Here is an 18,369-nt window from a genome sequence, read left to right on the forward strand (position 1 = left end):
TTCTGTTTTACCAATGTTCATCTCACTACACAGATATTCCAAAAATGATCTGCGAATGACAATTTGATGTCATTCCAACGATTAATATCGTAGCAAAGTTAGTTGTGCCGCAAAACTCTTCTTAGTTGAAAATATTGCAGTAGAAAACTAATATTGAAGTAGGCTGATGAAGCAGTTATTTGATAGGTCCCAATCAGTACAAGCACAACAAACACAAAGAAAGTATTCTCTTTGGGTGAGAATGAACCACAAATTCATTAACTTCTGATCCCCCTTTTCCATTCTCTTCTTTCCAAAGTTATACATCAAAGAAACAACTGAAATGAAGCTAATGGTGTCCGAGTCTGTAGGAGACTCATTCACCCACTACCCATGACTTGCAGTCGTGCTAATAACTGCCCTAAAACAAAAGTAAACCAGCAAATACAATAAAAGGAAATGATGCTGAAGTAGGAAAAATGGGCTTGGCTCTGAACATGGACATCAGTCCATATAGCGTGAGTTGGGCCTCGGGGTTCGACATGATCTTCTGGGCTTATCATTGCCCACCCCATGAAGAGGATGCTTGTCCTCAAGCATCAGATGAGGAAACTGGTGGCAAAGAGTATCTGTGGACTCCCAGGTGGCTTTTTCGTGGGGTAGATGCTTCCAATGCACCAAGCTTTCTTCCATGAAGGTGTCGCCCAGCTTAATCCATCGTGTATCAAGTATCTGTTGAGGTTCAAGGGTTATGACACCATTATCTGCAAGTGGAGTGACAACTGGAGTGCCATTGTATGGTTTAAGCAAAGAGACATGGAACACGGGGTGAATTTGAGCTGTAGGTGGCAATTGCAGGCGGTATGCTACTGCTCCGATTTTCTCCAAAATAGGATAGGGTCCATAGTAGCGGCTGGATAATTTTTGATGAGCTCGTTTGAAGACTGTTTGCTGACGATATGGACGGAGCTTTAATAGGACTTGATCACCAACTGTGAACTGGATATCTCTTCGCTTGGAGTCGGCTTGTTGCTTCATTCGGTTCATGGAAATCTCTAAATTTGTCTTGAGTTGGTGGAACAGCTCGTCACAATGCAGGAGCGTTTGATCCACTTCATGAACTGGGGAAAGGCCCTCCGGATAGGCTGGGATAAGTGGTGGAAGGCGGCCATAAAGAGCTTGGTAAGGTGTCATTTTTGTTGAGGCGTGGTAGGTGGTATTGTACCAATACTCTGCCCAAGCGAGATAAGTACTCCATTTTCGCGGCCATTGGTGAACGAAGCAGCGCAAATATTGTTCAACACAGCGGTTAACAACTTCAGTTTGGCCGTCTGTTTGTGGATGGTAAGCTGAACTGAGCATGATTTTGGAGCCGGAGAGTTTGAAGAATTCTTGCCAGAATTTGCTAATGAAGATTGGGTTGCGATCACTAATGATGGAGCGTGGCATTCCATGGAGTTTGACAACTCCCTCAATAAAGTTTTCTGCAACAACTTTGGCCGTAAATGGGTGAGTTAAGGGAATAAAGTGGGCAAACTTACTGAGCTTATCGACGACCACCAGAATTGTGTCTTTGCCATGAGAAGTGGGCAGCCCTTCAATGAAGTCGAGAGTGATGTCCTCCCAAACCTGTGCAGGAATTGGTAAGGGCTGTAATAATCCCGCCGGTGCCTTGGTCTCTGGTTTAATGCGTTGACATACCTCACATTTCTGGACATACTCTTGAACAGCTTTATGCATCTTTGGCCAATAAAATTGTTGCTGCAATCTTCTATAAGTTCGAAGGATCCCTGAATGCCCTCCAACTTTAGAATTGTGAACTTCATACAATAATTTAGCCCTTAAGGAGTGATCAGCAGGCACCATAACCTTCCCTTTGTAAAGCAGCAAACCATCACGCCAAGTCAAGTTGCCATGAGGAGGATCACCCGCCTTTTTTCCCAAAAGCTGCACATAGGAATCTGATTTAGAGGCCTCGCGGATATGCTTCCAAATATCCACCTCCGAAAAATGAAGAGCAGCCAATAATGGGCTTTCTTGCCGCCTAGATAAAGCATCTGCAGCAGAGTTTTCACGACCCGGTCGAAAGATGATTTCATAATCGTACCCCAGTAATTTGGCCACCCATTTTTGCTGCTCCGGAGTTGCAACACGCTGATCTAAGAAAAATTTGAGGCTTCGTTGATCAGTTTTGATGTAGAATTTGCGGCCAAGTAAATATGGTCTCCACATCCGTATTGCTTCCACGATGGCTAGCATTTCCTTTGCATAGATTGACCAAGTTTGCTTAGTGATTCCCAAGGCTAGGCTCATATAGGCAATTGGTCTATTTTGTTGAGTTAGAACAGCGCCAATTCCGTTTCCTGATGCATCCGTTTCAATGGTGAAAGGTTCGGAAAAGTTTGGCATGGCTAGTGTGAGGGTGGATGTCATGGCTTGTTTCAAAGCTAAGAAAGTCGCTTCCGTTTCGTCATTCCATTGAAACTTCCCTTTTTTGAGGAGGTTAGTTAATGGTCGAGCTATTAATCCATACCCTTGAACAAACTTGCGGTAGTAGCCGATGAGGCCTAAGAATCCACGGAGCTCGGTAATGTTGGAGGGTCTTGGCCAAGCAACCATTGCTTCAATTTTCTTTTCATCAACTTTGACTCCACGATGTGTAATTATGTGGCCCAAATACTCTAGCTCTTGTTTGCCGAATGCACATTTGCTCATCTTGACGTAGAATTGGTGTTGCCGAAGGACAGCTAATGTAAGTTGGACATGCTCCAAGTGCTGCTCCCATGTCGGACTGTAAATTAAAATGTCATAAAAAAACACCAAGATGAACTTCCGCAAATACGGTCGAAAAATCGAGTTCATTATTGCTTGGAATGTAGATGGTGCGTTGCATAGCCCAAATGGCATAACCAAGTACTCATAGTGGCCATTGTGAGTGCGGAAAGCAATTTTAGGAATATCAGGGGTGCTAACTCGTATTTGGTGGTATCCTGCCTTGAGATCCAGCTTAGTAAAAAATGCAGCTCCGTGTAACTCATCAAGCATATCATCTACTGTTGGAATTGGGAAACGATCCTTTACGATGGCAGCGTTTAATGCTCGGTAGTCTGTGCAGAATCGCCATGTGCCATCTTTTTTCTTCACTAGCAGTACTGGAGAAGAAAAGGGGCTAGTGCTTGGTCGAATCAACCCTGCATTGAGCATGTCTTGAACCTGATTTTCAATCTCAGTTTTTTGGAAATATGCGTACCTATATGGCCTCACATTAATAGCTTCAGTTCCGTCTTTGAGTGGTATTTTGTGATCAATTTCGCGTGTTGGTGGTAAGCTGGTAGGCGCAGCAAAGACATCTGAATATTCCTCCAGCAATGCCTGCATATCTGATGAGAGTTCCTCATTGTTCTGCTGTCCTTCGAGCTGAACATATAAAGCAAACACAGCTTGTCGTTGTCGAAAGTCCTTAGTGAAGCCCTGCAATGTGGTGTCTTGGATCAGTGGAATTTCAATTCCCTGGAGTTTCTTAGGCTGTTGCTCCCAAATGAAGTCCATGGTTCGCTTTTTCCAATCACAAACCACTGAACCCAACGTCTCTAACCACTGAATGCCTAGCACCATATCCAAACCATTTAAGGGCACAGAAAAGAAGTCGAGGTGGAACTCATTACCTTGTAAATTAACCGTGAGCTTCTCATATTTCCCTTTACAAGATAATCTTTCCCCATTGGCAACTCGGACAGTAAACGGTGTTGTGGGCTTCACAGGCAAACGAAGCGTTTCGGCTACTCGGTCACTGATGAAATTATGAGTGGATCCACTATCGATTAAGGCAACCACCTCATGCGCTCCAATAATTGCCTTAATTCACATTGTTCTCGGTACAATCCATCCAGTTAGTGCATGTAGAGTGATCTCGAGCTCCTTTCCGTTGTCATCTTCCTCAATCTCGGATATTTCCCTTGTCGTGTTTACCCCTCCCATTTCCTCTGGTGTTTCATCTTCCTGTATACAGCCCTCTAGGAGCATCAACTGTGGTGCTTGACACTTGTGTCCAGGGGTGAACCTTTCATTGCAGTTGAAACATAATCCTTGAGCTCTACGTTTCTGCATCTCATCCCATGACAGCCTTTTGATTGCCACTTGTGTGGAACCCTTGGGAGGATTGGGGTTACTTACAGGAACAGAAGCTTGTAAGGCACTTGGCCGTGCGAATCGCCTCTGTCTCGCAAGCTAATTGTCCCTCATTTTCGCCAAGCTAATTGCCTCTTTCACAGATTGAGGCTTGAACATTCTTATTCCATCAGCTACCTCTGGTTTCAAGCCTCCCATGAACGTACCCACAAGAGCCTTTTGGGTCCATCCATGAACTCGATTCCCAAGCCGTTCAAATTCCCGTTGATAGTCTCGCAATGTTCCCGTCTGTCTCACTCGGGATAGCGCTTCGTCGAAGTCTTCAGAATCAGGGGGTCCAAAACGAGCCCTTACTTCATCTTCGAAGGCTTCCCACGAGATACTCCCCTGTCCTTCAGCGAATGCCTTTCAGAACCACTGCCACCATTGATTCGCCTCGCCTTCGAGGTGGAACGAAGCTAGACGCACCTTTTGATCAGCGTCTATCTCTTGAAACTCGAAGAACTGGTCCACACGATTGAGCCATTCCGTCGGGTCATCTCCAAAAAATCTTGGAAATTCCAACTTTGCAATCTTGGAAGAAAATGGCCGGATGTTTTCTCCGGTATCTCGGTTGGTTCGGTGGGATCCTTCTTGCTGATAATTATTATGGCTAGGTGATCCTCTACTTGAGAGGAATGCTTCAGATAGTTGTTTTGCAATAGTTTCTTCTAGTCGTTGGATCTTGTCGGTGATTCCCACCTCCATTCGCTGCATTCCTTCTTGAACTCCTCCAAGCTTCTCCTCTAGAAGCTCGATCCGTTCCTTGTTTGTCGTCATGAACCTGCTCTGATACCAATGATAGGTCCCAATCAGTACAAGCACAACAAACACAAAGAAAGTATTCTCTTTGGGTGAGAATGAACCACAAATTCATTAACTTCTGATCCCCCTTTTCCATTCTCTTCTTTCCAAAGTTATACATCAAAGAAACAACTGAAATGAAGCTAATGGTGTCCGAGTCTGTAGGAGACTCATTCACCCACTACCCATGTCTTGCAGTCGTGCTAATAACTGCCCTAAAACAAAAGTAAACCAGCAAATACAATAAAAGGAAATGATGCTGAAGTAGGAAAAATGGGCTTGGCTCTGAACATGGACATCAGTCCATATAGCGTGAGTTGGGCCTCGGGGTCCGACAGGATCTTCTGGGCTTATCATTATTTCCCTCAGGAGTAGGATGTTTTTGGTTCTAATTCAGTATAATAGGGACGACAGCAGTTAGGACATAGGAGGGCACAGCCCTGTGGGGTTTTCCAGGACTACTCTCTTGCAGATTTCACTGTCATGTTCTACTCATCAAAGTCCCACGAGTCCTCTTAGCTCCTTCAAAGAGGTGAGCGAGCTACCATGATTTAAGCTCGGATTAATTTTAAGTCAAACATATTTAATATGTTTAATAACTTAAATTAAGCCATTAAGTTTACAACCATCCTCTTGTAGTCTTATTTCTTTTGTTGAAATCTTAATAAACTGTCTGCTTTCATTCAACTAGTCCTAACACAAGTTGCTATAATAGTATCATTCAAGCCTTTTAACCCACAAGTTTAAAAAAAAAAAAAAAACTTAAATTAATTATTATTATTATTATTAAACTGAATTAAACTAATTGATTTAATTAGTTCAATTCTTAATACACAAAAATCAGACTCGATCTATTAATTTGATTTCAACACTCAAAAGTAAACATAAGCCAACCTTGAAAAAAAATTGCAGGTTTTGCAGGCGGATCTTAAGACTTAAGGAAGAGTCAGAATCCCATAATGAATTGCAGTCTCAAGGCTTGAATTGATAGAAGAGAAGAATGTCATTCAAACACTTTGTTTTCAAGGCATACGTCAGTAGGCGTGGAATTTAGACATGATCCCATATTATTGCAGCTTGAACTACTTTTTATTCGGCTTGTCTTAATATATGGAGGAGAAGAATCCCATCTTAATCTCTATTTTCAGCAGTTTTCACGTGTATTACTGTCCTGAACATGGATTTTCTTCGACATGATTGAGCCTGAAGCCCAAAATTTAGACTGAAAGGACACCATTCGTTGAACTTGGAAGTTTCCTATTCATCATTCTAATGGGATAGAATTTAAGAAGAATTGTTCATGACAAATGTTCATGCACTAACAGTTTTTAAGTCTTTAAGTTTTCAAAAAAAGTTGGTCAACAAGGTAGGTTCATGTACATTCGCATACAGTCCCCTTTAAAAATCTTCCTATTACAAGTGTTCTATTCAGAGCAAATCTCTCTCTCTCTCTCTCTCTCTCTCTTCTTAATTTGCTAGTTCAGGGGCCTTTCCCATTTTCATCTTATTTTTCCCACAATATTTTATCTGTTCTTTTCCCAATGGAAATGATTGTTGAAAACACATATAGATTCACTAGATTCAATATGAGAGAGAGAGAGAGAGAGATTATTCAAATCACTCTCATCAGATGATGCGATGCCCTAAAACCAACAAGCCAATTAATCAGGGGATAACTTAATTGGCCGACGAAGATAGCTCATGATGGATTGTCATAGCCAATAGAAATGGTGCTGTATTTTTGGGGAGAAGAGGACTCTTCAAACATCCATTGAGGCCGACGTTGACTAGGTACATGACTGATAAGTCACATTCAATTGGGTCTAACCATTAGAGTTTTGTCCTATTTTTTGGCCATTTTTCTAGAGTTGTTGCCATTTTCTTATTTCGATGTGATAGTGTTATTTTTAGCCTCTTAGGAGCATATGTTCAACAAAGCCTCATGCTCAAATTAAGTTTTCAAAGAGTTCTCTACCTCTCACTACTACCAAAATATCTTTAAAATCACAATCTCAATTTAGCACGGCAAAAATTAAATCATCTTCATCCATAGGTTCAACAATAAGACCGAGTTCATCAACAACCATGTCATTTAACTTCCTACATATAGTTAAGAGATGTTGTGTGATGTTTATGGGGCATTCATTCTTGTAATTTATAAAAAAAATTGAGTTTACAAAAGTTGCTTTAAAAATATAAAATAAAACCAAAAGAGATAAACTAATAAATAGGGCTATAACTGTGATGGTCTGATCGAGCTAATGATTAACTTGAGTTTAATCTGAATTAAAAAATAATCAATCCAAACTCAATCCTTAGACTCAGGTTGGTTGGATTGCATAATTCAAAATTCATATATGATATTATTTTAATATATTTATATGAAAATTTAAATAATAAATAGAACAAAATTTCAAAATAGTAACAAAAAAATAAACAAAAATTTACATATTTTCCAAAAGTAAAGAAAAACATATGATATAATATAATTTGATATTTTTTCTTAAAAATAGAAAAAAATGAATATTATTATATATGATAAGATGTATTATAAATATTAAATCAGGTTGGGGTTAAGTTCAAATTGTCCAAACCTTAGCTCAAACCCAACCCAAATTGAGGTTGAGTTGAAAAAAACCTAACTCAAACTCATCCCGAGTATTAAAAATGATTGCTTAAACCTGTCCAAACATTATATCGGATCGGGTTGTTCAGTCCAAGTTGCACCCCTACTAATAAATATAAAAATCACAAAAGCATTTGTACATAATGACCAAGATCTTTGAAATCAATATTTCTTCGAAAAACCACTAAGTCACTAATTTCAAACTAAGTGAATTATAAATTACTGAGGGACATACGCAACTACAAGGAACATGCATCAGTGTCCTTAATTATAATGAAAATATGGAATAAGAGTGTAGTACAAATTAGAATCTATTTTTAGGGTTGTACATTTGTATAATTCAATTTTAAATCCTGAAAATGATTATTATGAACATTGAACACCAGCACCCAACTAACATGTTTTTCTTAATATTAAGAGGGTATTTGGTGATAATTTTAGAAAAAATTTATAATTTTTTTAATACTTGAAAGATAAAAATTGTTGAGTATTAGAAATATTAGAAGTTTTTTCTAAAGTTATTATCAAATGGATTCTAAGTACCAACTTATAAAAAAAGAAAGTTGAAAATAGCCGATAATTATGATATAAAATTTAAGATAAGTAGAGAATCTCAGGCAATGAAATAATATAATTATTTGCATTCAAAAAGTGTAATTTCCTGCTTTTCTTGAAAGTTGGTTTTTGGTTTAGATGGTATTATTAAATTAATTTTAAAAAGATCTTTAAGATCACTAATGATTTAAATTAAATTATTAAAAAAAAATTCAAATCCTCCTTTAATCTCTTACTTAGGATACGAAATATATAGATTCAATTGATCGACTTTTCCCCATATCCCTTGTGCTACTCATGACCATGAAAAAGGGGGGAAAATATAGGAGCATTTTCTCCATTAATAAATACTTAAATGAAAATATATAGGTGAAGAAATAAGGAACATTTGAACCCGTTTTACAGTGATTTTAGGAAGTTTTTTTTAATCTATAAAGTGTTTTTGAAAAAAAAATAATAATTATTTAACAAATTTTAAAAAATATTTTTAAAAATCTAAAAAATTACTTACAGTGTTGAAAAATCACTTAAAGTATTTTCTATTGAAATATTTGATAGGTGAATTTTCTAAAAATATTTTTTTTAAAAAAAACACTTTTGATAAAAAAAAAACACTTTAATTAAAAACACTATCAAACATATTCTTAACTTATTTTCAAAGCGAAGAGACTAAAACAAAACAAAACAATATACTACAAAACCTTGTTTGTAGGCACTAGGATTTTATGTAATAGAGGAAAATGGAACAACTAGTATTACTCCATGCTAGCATTAAGCCTTTTAGTCTTCAACTTTGAGAAAATAAAGGCTAATTTTAAAAGGGAAAACACCCAAGAGGGGTGAATTGGGTTTTTAAAATTATTTTTGAACATAACAAATTCAAACACAATAAAAGCAACTATAAAGATATAGAGTTAGAGAAATCAAATTTAGATTTTATAGTGGTTCGACACTTCTTTGTCTACGTCCACTCTTCTCAAACTCCTAACCGAGTGAGGGTTCCACTAACTTGAAACTTCAACTAAACTTTTAATATCATTTACACTTAGATTTCAACTCCAATGAGCTCTTACACAATCTCTTCAAGATTCAACTCACTTGAAGGTTTTAACACTCAATTTTACAAAAATGAATCCCTCAACCTAGCTCAATGATAGTTCAAATACAAATCAAAACTAGGATGAATCACAAAGGTGCACTAAAGGATATGCAAGTGAAGATTTAATGCATCAAGAAAGAAAGAAGAGTTTTTAAGGCAAGAACAAGTGGGTAGACAAATAAATGTAAGTGTTCTATATCTCATAAATGAAGTGGAGTTCTCTATTTATAGGTTTTTAAACTCGGGAGCCAAGAAAAACAAAAAGCAGCCTCAATCGGTTGAGTTGTGAGTCGACCAGTTTACTAGCCGTTGGAACATTTAATACTTTGACAGGTTACCGTTGTTTCGTCCAGTGGTCGACCAGGAAGGAAGATACCTTGACAGGGAATGAAAGGCTATTGGAAGAGAGAGAGTATTTTTTGCACTCCTCGACTGGACCTTGATCGGGTAAAGGAAACCGATTGACTGGTACCTTGGCTAGTTGAGATGGTTGGCCCAGTGCCTCGACCTGTTCAACATTTTGGCCCCGAAAATCTATCTTTTTCTATTTTTTTTTCTCTTCTAACACTTAGGCAAGGTCTTTAGGTAAATTAATATGTCAATTTTGAAACGTTTTTCCTAATGTACATTTGATAAAACTTGGGTTTTAATGAAATTATAACTTTAAAGAATAAACTGAGTTTTTCAAAGATGTATGAAATGATATGTAAAACCTAAGTGTACCCATGCATTCATTTTACATTTATTTCTTATGATTAAAGGTCTTTCAAACGTTTTGATCTTATATCCATTAGGTCTTTTGATGAATTTCCAATTTAATACTAGAGATTCTTTACAATTCAAACAAATTAGTAACTTAACCATGGTTTATTATCATCAAAAGTGCATGGCATGACCAGAATTTAATATATATAGATGATAGGAAAGGGAGGACACACCTCTAAGTTGGGTGTGTGGCTTGCTGCAACTCTTTTGGAAGCTTCACTCCCCTATTACACTGTAGAAATTAAGACACATATATATGCCCATAGCTTCCAGCCTCAAGGAAGATTTCTGCAATGAAAAAGCTCACAACCTCTCTCAAACACTAAAAGTAAGCTCAGAACCTCTCTCTCATTCATTGAAGGTGCCTATTATTATAATTTGATTCAAAGTGGTTTTAATAAAAATGTTATTTTTGAAAATAGTAATATGAGGAAAAGGTGAAAAGGATGTCCATCAAGAAGTAAAATCAGACACGAACCGTAAGCGAAGTAGTGGGAAAAAAAAATAGGGGTTCTAACCTATGTTTGTTGAAAATAATTTTTTAAAAATCACTTCTAAAATATTTTTCTAAAAACCATTATAAGTAATTTTTAAAAATTTTAAAACCTTTTATTAAATTATACCAAACACTTAAATTTTTTTGGAAAATACTTTTTAGGCTAAAAGTGTCACTACCAAACAGACTCCAACCTCCTTTTTTGCAGAGGTTATGGTACCACCCAAAATTAATTTGATTTTGATCTTACTTACCACAGGCATGCAGTGACCATTTTTAGATGCAGTTAGCTTATGTATTTTAATTAATTAATTGCTTCCAAATTCCTCTTCATGGTGAACTAATATTATAGATCAGTGGATATTTATTGGAATGAAGAGGAAGGTGAGCACGTGAAACCAGAGCAAAAGTACTTCCACATCAAACTCAAAGAATATTATTGCATGGACATTAAGGAAAAATATATGATCAACTAACTGACCATAATCACTTCAATGCCGCCAGGAATCAGTTAAGCAGATAGCGATTCCACTGCAACATTATCATCCGCCATTAAAAGCTGTAGATACTCCTGATAAAGCATCTCAAACTTGTTATGGTTTGTAGGTATTGGATCATATTGGGAAGAAGGTTCAGAGGCAATATCATGTTCATTATTGACAACTAAAACACCTCCTGCATCACCTGCACTACCAGCCTGAGGCCATGGCAGACCGGGGGCTTCTGTGCTGGCTAATGATCCTTTATCTTCTTGGGCAGTAGCAGAACCACTGGTTGGCCCGCTTATCGAACTATCAGCACTGTTGTTCCTTGTAATTATCGAGACCGAGGTAATCCTAAAGGGCTTTGGCTTGTAGATTTTACAATTCTTGTTGTTTATTGTGCTGGGCGCTTCTGGGGTTTTGCCCATGTGCTTCAATCCCTTACTGAGATGGTTGTTTATTTTGATGAACTCTTCTGGGGTTTTGCCCGTGTGCTTCAATCTCTTACTGAGATGGCAATTCCAGTAGTTCTTTATCTCATTATCAGTCCGCCCTGGAAGCCTTCCAGCAATGAGCGACCACCGGTTTCCCAAGAGGGAACGAAGCCGGATGATAAGGTCGTCTTCATCAGCTGTAAAATTTCCTCTCTTGATACCGGGTCGAAGATAGTTCATCCATCTAAGCCTGCAGCTTTTCCCACACCTAAGAAGTCCTTAAAGAACAAACATATGTTATCATGGTAGAAACTAGAAAGTGGTGATCAAACAAAGAATATGAATCGATAAGTAATGGAATTAGGGTTAAGTACCAGCTTTCTTAGGCAAATATCTCCAATTGCCTTGGCCGTGTGCTCGAATATAGTCGATGAGTAGAGTGTCTTCTATGGCTGTCCATGGCCCTCTCTGCAAACCCACCTTAGAACAACAGGGAGCTCTTCCCATTCCTGCTTAGTAGCAGAGACTGATGGGAAGAGAACAGCCAAGAGAGAAACACCCTTGTTCCCCTACTTAACAGCTATAAGGATGATATGAACAATATTTCTGGAATATTTGTGGATGAAGAAATTCCGAGTGTGAAAACAAAAACGAAAAGATGCCTGTATGTATACCATGTTGTGGTTTTCTTCGTGTGGGACAATGTAGAATATTAACTTCCACCAAAAACATGTTGGTTTGAAAGGGCTTAGCCAGTTCTAGTGTTCAAGTTCAACAACCCTTCTTCTTACCATCTACCCTTCTTCTTCATAATGGGTCATTTTGTCAAAATTGTAGGATTTGTTTATATTTTTATATTTTATTTTTTAGAATTATTTGATTAAAAGAAATGAAATAATCCCATATTTATAAATCTAACTATTTTATATTTGAACTTGAAAATTAACTCATTTTTGAAATAAATATTTTATTTTTCAATTATTTTCATTGAGTTTTGAAAGATGATGCATGTTACTTTTATAAGGAAAAAAAAAAGATATTTTTTATAAAAATATAAATAAGTTTTTCAACCGAAAAATGTGGAGGGGTTAGACTTATAAATTTAAGATATATATAAATTACATAACCTCAATTTAATTTTTTTAAATTATTTTTTAATGAAAATAAGCATAATATAACATTTTAAAATAATTTAATTAAATAGAATTATATTTTCTCCATCCAATTTGAAGAAAGGCAGGCATGACTTAGAGAATTTCAATGTTCTTAAAAGTTATCTTTAACCTTAAAAAATTATTCCATATATTTAAAAAAAAAAAAACTTTTAAAATATGAGTAAAATTACTAGATATTTAATATTTTTTGAAAATTTTTAGTAAAGCTGGGAGGATTTATTGACAGCCTGTGATAGATTCAATAATTTCAACTTTTGCTATTTGATGTGACGAAAACATGTACTTAGAAAAATTTAGGGTGCCCTACATGGGAAGGGTAGCTAGTCTATAATATATATATAGCAATGTGGAAAATGTAGGCACAAGAGGGTAACATTTTCTTCTGAATGAGACCAAACAACTTTCAAGACCCCAAAATTTATGTTTCACAAGCTTTTATTTGCAAACAAAACATCTAGATTCTAGAGAGATTATAGAATGTAATTTAAATTCTAAAACTTTCTTTCCTCGAGTTAAGACGACATCTTGTGTTTTATCAAAACATTCAAAGTAGAATTAAGCAGAAAATTCATATCTTCTATTTATTCTACGGACATGGAAATCAAACTTAAATGACAACATAATTTGATTTTGATCTTTCCATAGGCATATTGTAACATCTCAAATTTAACATTGTTAAGGGTAAAATCACAAATTATAATTAAAATAAAAATAAAAAATAAATTAATAAGAGCATACAAGTTTTTTCATATTTAAAAGCCTGGGATATAAATTAAACTTTTAAGATTAGCTTTTTCAGTAAGATTTTAATTTTTAGATTAGTATTTTAGATTTGTTAATTAATTTTTAACATATTAGATATTTTTTTGAAAAATCTTAATCTAAATTAAGATTTATTTATTTAATTTTTAGAAAAAAAATTGAAAATTTACAAATAGAGATTGGTTTATTTTCACTGGGAAAATTTGAGTATTGAAATGAGTAGATCTGAACAAGTAAAAATAAAAATAAATAGGAAAGAACGATTATAGGAAAAGTATAAGGTGATGTTTATTTTTTTTGTCTTTTTATTAAAAGTAATTTATTTTCAGAATTTAAGTTATTTATTTTTCTACTTTTCATAATTTATTATAAATTTTTTACTAAATATAAAAAATCAAAGTATATATCTTTTTCTAAATAAAAAAATATATATATTGGTTTTTTTTATTTTTTAATACTTAATAAAAATAAAATATTATAAAAATAAATAATCTAATATTTAACATTATTAAATATTAAGATTTTATTTAAAATTAAGTTAAAAAAAAATAAACACGGCCTAGGTGTATGACTATAAAAAGTAATCGACTTTGAAAATGAAAAAAAAAAAAATTGAAAACGTGCTAATAGTAGGATGTGGAAAAAAATATAAAAAAAAATGAAAATGGGAAGGAAAGATGGATGAGGTGAAGGCCCCTATTGGATGAGCAAAAAGAAAAAGTAGTTGGAGAGTGTGATGGCCAAACGGGAGAAGTAAAAAAAAAAGTTGCAATTGTGCACGGGAAAGAGTTGGTAGTCGTGGAGTTGTTGGCGCAATAAAAATGATTTGTGATTTAGGGCGACGGGATGGCTTGTGGTAATTGTTAGGGTGACACTAGGGTGTTTGAAAATAATAATAATAATAATAATTTTTTAATAAAAAATTTAATTTAATTTAAATAGATAAAAGAAATAGAACCTTGGGAATATATTTCGGGAGGGACTTAATTTCTTTTAAAAAATAAAATAGGAAACTCTTTAATTAAATTATTATTGATTTGGAAGTTGAAAAATAATAGAAATGATAATAATATGACAGAAGAAAATTTTGGGATTGTTAAACAAGGATTCTAAGTGCTTTTTTGAGGTAATGGAAATTAATATAAATTTTGTAATAAAAAATAATTTTTTTTAATATGTTATTTTGAAATATATAAAATATTATTTTTGTTTTTATGTATAAGTCAAATATGTTTTGCATAAAGAATATGTTAAAACTTTTTCTTTTTTTTACAATAAAAAAAACGGTGATATTATGTTTTTGTAAGTTTGAATAAACAAAACAAAGTATTTGACTCAAGTTTATTTGGTTCTAGTTAACTATATATAGTAGTTGATCTTTCAACCCTAATCAATGAGATAAAATAGTTGACTTTTTGTCACTTGTTAACGGGATATAATAATTGACATTTACATTTCGTGGTGAAAAATGTAATTGATTTATACCCCAACCTCTAAGGGTTTGAGTAAAATTTAATAATACTAGTAGTGCTTGGTTTTGTCTATCTTAAAAATGACATATTTGAGGCTACCCACCCATTTGTAAAAACTTATCTAACTCAACACTATTTATTATTTGATGATGAAAGTAACAATATTTTAAATGTTTTTTATTTGGATTTAATATGAACTTGTTTTAATATAAATATGAAAATGTTCGATTGGAAATATTTGAACATGTTTGAACTCAAAAGTTTTTATGAAAAAAATTATACATTATATCTCCTAGTTGCAATCATAATTAAAAATATTTGATCCATAACTTATTGGGTTTTAAGTTTATTTTCATTTATTAATAATTTTTTAAATACTCTCAGTTTAGGTAAGGAGTGACGGTTAGGATGGGATTTTGCCATTATTAGAACTTTTGGTTTAAACTTTATTTTTTAGGTATTGTTTATCCGTCATAATTTAATAACTATTTGAATTGTTAAGTTTGAAGTTGTTTAGACAATAACATTTTAGTTGACGTGTTAGTTTTAAAGTTGAGATTTAAGAATTATAGAAATTTTTTTATTTTACTTTACATAGGAATTTGGTAAATTGTAACATTTCAACTACAAGACGTGTGTATTTACATAGAAATTTGGTAAATTATAACATTTCAACTACAAGACGTGTGTATCTTTTTTATTTTGAGACTTTGGGTTTAAGGTGTGAAATAACTGTCACCCCTTTAGTAAAGTCATGGGCATCACACCTACCTCAAAGGACACCCCTTTCGTTAGGTCATGGGCATCACATATGCCCCGGAGGAAGGTGAGCACGTGAAACCAAAGAAGCAGTACTTCCACATCAAATTCAAAGAATATTATTGCATGAAATTTAGGGAAAAATACATGATAAACTAACTGACCATAATCACTTCAATGCCGCCACGAATCAGTTAAGCAGATGGCAATTCCACTGCAACATTATCATCCGCCATTAAAAGTTGTAGATACTCCTGATAAAGCTTTTCAAACTTGTTTTTTGAGGGTATTGGATCATCATATTGGGAAGAAGGTTCAGACCCAATATCATTTTGATCATTGTCAACTAAAACTGCATCACCTGCTCTGCCAGCCTGAGGCCATGGCAGACCAGGCCGGGGCTCCTGTACTAGCTAATGATCCTTTTATATATCTTCTTGGGCAGTGGCAGTGTCAATGGCTGACTTGCTCGTCAAACTATCAGAACTGTTGTTCCTTGTAATTATTGAGGGCGAGGTAACCCTAAAGGGCTTTGGCCCGGTAGATTTTACTATTCTTGTTGTTTATTCTGCTGGGTTCTTTTGTGTTTTTGCCCTTGTGCTTCAATCTCTTACTGAGATGGCAATTCCAGTAGTTCATTATCTCGTTATCCGTACGCCCTGGATGCTTTCCAGCAATGAGCGACCACCGGTTCCCCAAGGAACAATGAAGCCAGATGATAAGGTCGTCTTCATCAGCTGTGATGTTACCAGTTCTCTTGACATCGGGCCGAAGGTAGTTCATCCATCTTAGTCTGCAGCTTTTTCCACACCTAATCAGTCCTTAAATAACAAACATATACACTTGGTGTTATCATGAAAGAAAGTAGTAATCAAACAAAGAATGCGGATTGCTAAGTAATGAAAGTGGGGTTAAGTACAAGCTTTCTTAGGCAAAAATCTCCAATTGCCTTGGCCGTGTGCTCGAATATAGTCAGCTGTCCATGGCCCTCTCTGCAAACCCACCTTAGAACAACAGGGAGCTCTTCCCATTCCTGCTTGCCTCTCTTGTAGGAGAGTCTGATGGAAAGAGAGCAGCCAAGAGAAATTAAACACCCTTGTTTCCCCACTTAAAAGCTATAAGGATTTGAACAATTTTTCTAGAATTAATCATATTCCAAATGCAGTTAGAAATTCAAAGCAAATGATGTGTAGAAGGATGTTGTGGTTTTTTTCTTGGGAGGAAATGTAGATTATTAGCTTTCACCAAAAACATGTTGGTCTAAAATGGCTAGTTCAACAACCCATTCTTCTTACCACCTGCCCTTCACCAAATCCCATTTTGTATGGTCATTAATTCTATGATAAATCTTGAAATAAAAAGCGGTCTTTTTGTCAAAATTATAGGATTTTTTTTATATCTTTCTCTTATTTTTTTTCATGTACTTTTTAGAATTATTTGATTAAAAGAAATAAAATATAACCCTTTTATATTTAAATTTGAAATTAATTTATTTTCGATATAAATATCTTATTTTGTGACTATTTTTAATCAAGTTTGAAAATAATCTGTTACTTTTATCCAAAAAGAAAAAAAAGAAATAATATTTTTATAAAAATATAGGTAAGTAAAAAAAAATGAGATTCCTCTATTCAATCATTTCAACCTTTGCTATTTGATGTGACACAAACCTATACTTAGAAAAATTTATGGTACCCAACATAGAAAGGGTAGTCAATAATCTACAGCAATATGGAAAATGTGGGCACGCTAGAGTATCCTTCTCTTATCAATGAGCCCACACTACTTTCAAGACCCTAAAATGTATCTTTCACAAGCTATATTCAAACAGAACATCTAGAGTCCAGAGAGATAATAGAATATAATTTATATTCTGAAAAATCACTTTCATGTGTCAGTGGATTATGTTCGTGTCATATCAAAGTTTAAATATTTTATTATATAATTTAATTTAAATTTCATATAAATAATAATTATATCAAAAATATATATTTAAATATTATCTAATTATTAAAATAAATAGCACATCATATAATTTATTTAACTTATTTAATAATCAGATCCTCTTATTTGATAAAAAAATGTGTTTCCATACATAGAGAAAAAAAAACTACAAAATACAAATTTCAAACAATCATTAAAAAATAATTAACATTTTATATATTTTTTTATCAAAGATATTATATTTGACTATTTAAGTACTACATTTTAATAATATAAATACTACATTTGACCATCTTAAATATTTACTATATTAAGTATATGAAATTTAAATTATTTAAAAATAATTATTTTATAATTATTTTTATATAAATGTGTCGAATTACACTTTTTTAAAAAGTTATTATGAGTTGTATTATCCTTCGTTGTACATTCTGTTCTTTGCAGGGAAGGGTACATGATTATTGCATTACTATTAAAATACAAATAAAATTTCTAATTTGGCTTAGAAAAGGAGCATGTCTTGTGGAAATAAATAAAAATATTGTAATAATTTTACATGAAATCAATCTCTATCAAGTTAGTAAAACATATTGTGGATCCCGCATTTCGGCTCAGGCGTTTCCCACTCGAATGGCGAGCTCGATTTTTATTTGAAAAAAAATGATTTGTTGATTAAAAATGTGACTTGGAGTCGCCACTTATTTTTGTTTTATTTTTAAAAGGGTAAACAAAATAAGAAAGAAAACCCTAAGCGTGACTCCTTATTTTGGAAAAGGTGGTCTGTAAAAAATCGGATCGGGCTCGGGGGTCAGGTTACTTATCGGGAAGGTACGGTATAAACCATAGCACC

At 34.4% G+C, this 18,369-nt stretch overlaps 1 protein-coding gene and 1 pseudogene across 1 annotated transcript; both read right to left on the reverse strand.

Moving 5' to 3' along the window:
• Nucleotides 1-10,884: 10,884 nt before the first annotated feature.
• Nucleotides 10,885-12,092, reverse strand: LOC100261618 (transcription repressor MYB6). Its single transcript, XM_002263558.4, has 2 exons — nt 11,782-12,092; nt 10,885-11,685 (listed from the first exon to the last, which is right to left on the reverse strand). Exons 1-2 carry the CDS (start codon nt 11,912-11,914, stop codon nt 11,003-11,005), a joined length of 816 nt encoding a protein of 271 aa, XP_002263594.1. The 5' UTR covers nt 11,915-12,092; the 3' UTR covers nt 10,885-11,002.
• Nucleotides 12,093-15,467: 3,375 nt separating this feature from the next.
• Nucleotides 15,468-17,005, reverse strand: LOC132254843 (myb-related protein 308-like; annotated as a pseudogene).
• Nucleotides 17,006-18,369: the final 1,364 nt, after the last annotated feature.

Source organism: Vitis vinifera, chromosome 2 (genome assembly GCF_030704535.1).
Source record: "Vitis vinifera cultivar Pinot Noir 40024 chromosome 2, ASM3070453v1".
Classification (NCBI taxonomy): Eukaryota; Viridiplantae; Streptophyta; class Magnoliopsida; order Vitales; family Vitaceae; genus Vitis; species Vitis vinifera.